Source organism: Buceros rhinoceros, unplaced genomic scaffold (genome assembly GCF_000710305.1).
Source record: "Buceros rhinoceros silvestris isolate BGI_N320 unplaced genomic scaffold, ASM71030v1 scaffold32211, whole genome shotgun sequence".
Taxonomy (NCBI): Eukaryota; Metazoa; Chordata; class Aves; order Bucerotiformes; family Bucerotidae; genus Buceros; species Buceros rhinoceros.
Window position 1 is genome coordinate 21,357 of NW_010396473.1, and position 2,565 is coordinate 23,921.

Consider the following 2,565-nt stretch of genomic DNA (forward strand, 5'->3'; position numbering starts at 1 on the left):
GATATTGTCTTAAAACAGTCACTGCCATTTGCCTTACGCTGATGGTATGGAGAGTAACGTGGCCTTGAAATTTACTTTTGAAGGACTTGCTGAGTACCTAGGGACTTCTTCACAATTAAATCGTTAATAAGGTCATAATTTGTATCTTCAGGGCACTGCGTAAATACTCATTTTCATAATCCCCCTGTGGATAGTGAAAGCAAGTATTGTCCCCGTTTCCCTGCTGGTAACACTGAGAATGGGGCACAAACACTTACCAGAGAACGTGAAGAGATGAGCAGCAGAAGATAGGGTTTAGCGTTCACAAAGTCCCTGGATCTCAGGACGTCACGTTGCTCAGCTTCTCTTCACCAGGCAGAATGACTGAGCTTCACTGAGAGCGGGTAGATGTGCTGCGAGGAGTGGAACTGCTTCTGCCCGAGATACAGAGCTTAAAGCCAGGCAATAAAATGCATTATTTTGCGTAGCAGACAGTAACAGTTTTGAGAAGAGCTTTGTGTGTTGCTCCACCTTTCAGTGTGCCAGCAGCACACCTGCGATGAAGAGCTGGTCCATCTCCCTGATAACCTGGTGACGCAGTAACTCCTAGTGCTTGGCCATCTGATGACATGTGAAGTCTTCCAAGGGCAGCATAGGTGCACGTATCACAGCATCTGCAGGAGGGGAGTCACGTCCGTGCGCTGGGAAATGCTACTCATGACAATCATATGACAAAGTGGCATTTCCACAGCAGCAGGTGCCTGCAGATTCCTCAGCATTTTCTAGTGGCAGGAAGGCAGGTATGTGGGCTCCAGCAGCCCTCTGAAGGAAAAGGTTGTGTCTGCTGTTAGGGGACACTCACAGGCTGGATGATTGAAATAAATGCTTTTAGGCAGCTTGTGAGCACGAAGGACCAAGTTCAGACCCACAGTCTGAGTCTGTTTCTGCCTCTCAATGTGAAGAAGAGATAACTCTGGAGTGGGGCTTTTCTGTCCCTGACAAGGTTTAAAGAAAATTTGTCACACGCTGTTTCCACCCTCAAAGGGTAACGTGAGTGAAATAATGATGCCTAAATATTTCTCTTTTTTTTTTCCTCAGCTTTTAGAAGATGATCCATGGCCACGACTGAATGCTTCTGAGCCTATTCCTCCCCTCCTGCATAGCAACGTGATCTCAGAAAAATATTTAGAGCTGCCAAACGAGATTGCCAAAAGCAATTTACCTTCATCAGGAGCAGCCCCGAAAGATTCGGGCCCGCAGGAAGAGAAGGGCAGCAAAGCGTTGGCTTTGAGGATACATGAGTCCTACAGCAATGGTTTGTCCGTCAGTCTCTCCCCTTCCAACTCAACCAATTCAGGCACGGACCAAAAAGGTTTCAAGGTGTCTCCTAGTGGCCAAACAAAAGCCCAAGATGCAGAGAAGACACCCACTGCAAACTTTAAAAGGACATTGGAAGAATCCAACTCTGGCCCAGCTATGAAGAAGCCAAGACGTGGCCTGAGTCGCAACCTTAGTGTCCCCCCGGAAGGCATGTCCAGCACCCCCCAGCGCAAGAACTCCAACAAGCTGACCATGCGGCGCAGCCTGCGGGGCCAGAAGAAGCTCAGCAGCTCGCTCTTCCACCCGCCCAGGAAAGCGGTCTGCGTGTGCTGAGGGGCCGCGGGGAACCCACGTGCATTTTGGCCCGAATACAGTTTTAAAGTTGACGCAGAAGTTTGAAACTTTTCCCGTTTATCTTTTTTTAAAGTAGAAACTTTTTTTGGTATCCAACAGCTTTATCCCGGCCTTGTACTTGCTTGTATTATAACTGTGAATTTTGTAGATGTGTAGGGTATAAGTCACTGTAAAATGTGTGTAAATTTGTATTCCTTCATATAAATGTAGTCTCTTTTCTTCCTTGTATAATTGTTACAGCGGGGCTAAACCTTGTTTTAAAAAAAATAATCTTTTTTGTTAATTTACTAAGTCATGAATTTGTATACGCTTCTTGTGATGAGAATTTCACAACTTTTTAACTAAAGTAAATTATTAAACAGAATGGAAGATATGTATTTTCGTAGTACTATACGTTCCACCTGAAGTGTGTCTTTTAGAGAATACACTAGGTCTATATTTTGCTTTTAAAGTTTAGATTTCTCTACTCAGAATGAAATGGATGTGGAAGCAGAGATGACAGCTCAATGTCGATTTCTTTGTCAATTAAAATACTATGCAGTATCTTATTTAGTTGTATTTTTCGTAACATTATTCGTCAAAGTATTTAGCAAAGAAGTGTGTGTTTTAAAAACTCCCCGAAGCATCCTAGGCGGCCGTTCCCATCCCCTCTCACAAATGATGGCATTTTTATCCAGGCGTGAGCATGTGCCCTACGGAGGCATGAATTCTCTGCTATTCCAATACCAATGGTGCTGCTAATACCGTTCAACGTAAGTTCTTAAATTATTTTATGACTATTTTCATTATGTGGACCATGTGTATGTTCATCTAAATAAAACACGTGAAAATCTGACGAGGTGCCTTTTTCTTCAATTTCAAGCTGAAGCTCTGTGGAGCACATCTGTATTTATTTTGCAGTCACTAATGTTT

At 43.9% G+C, this 2,565-nt stretch overlaps 1 protein-coding gene across 1 annotated transcript in view; it reads left to right on the forward strand.

Moving 5' to 3' along the window:
* The window catches only part of PPM1D (protein phosphatase, Mg2+/Mn2+ dependent, 1D), a 17,476-nt gene extending 15,541 nt beyond the window's left edge, over window positions 1–1,935 (forward strand). Inside the window, exon 5 of the mRNA XM_010145921.1 lies at window positions 1,078–1,935. Coding sequence (XP_010144223.1) covers window positions 1,078–1,632 — 555 coding nt within the window. The 3' untranslated portion in view covers window positions 1,633–1,935. The remainder of the gene's footprint in view (window positions 1–1,077) is intronic.
* Window positions 1,936–2,565: the final 630 nt, after the last annotated feature.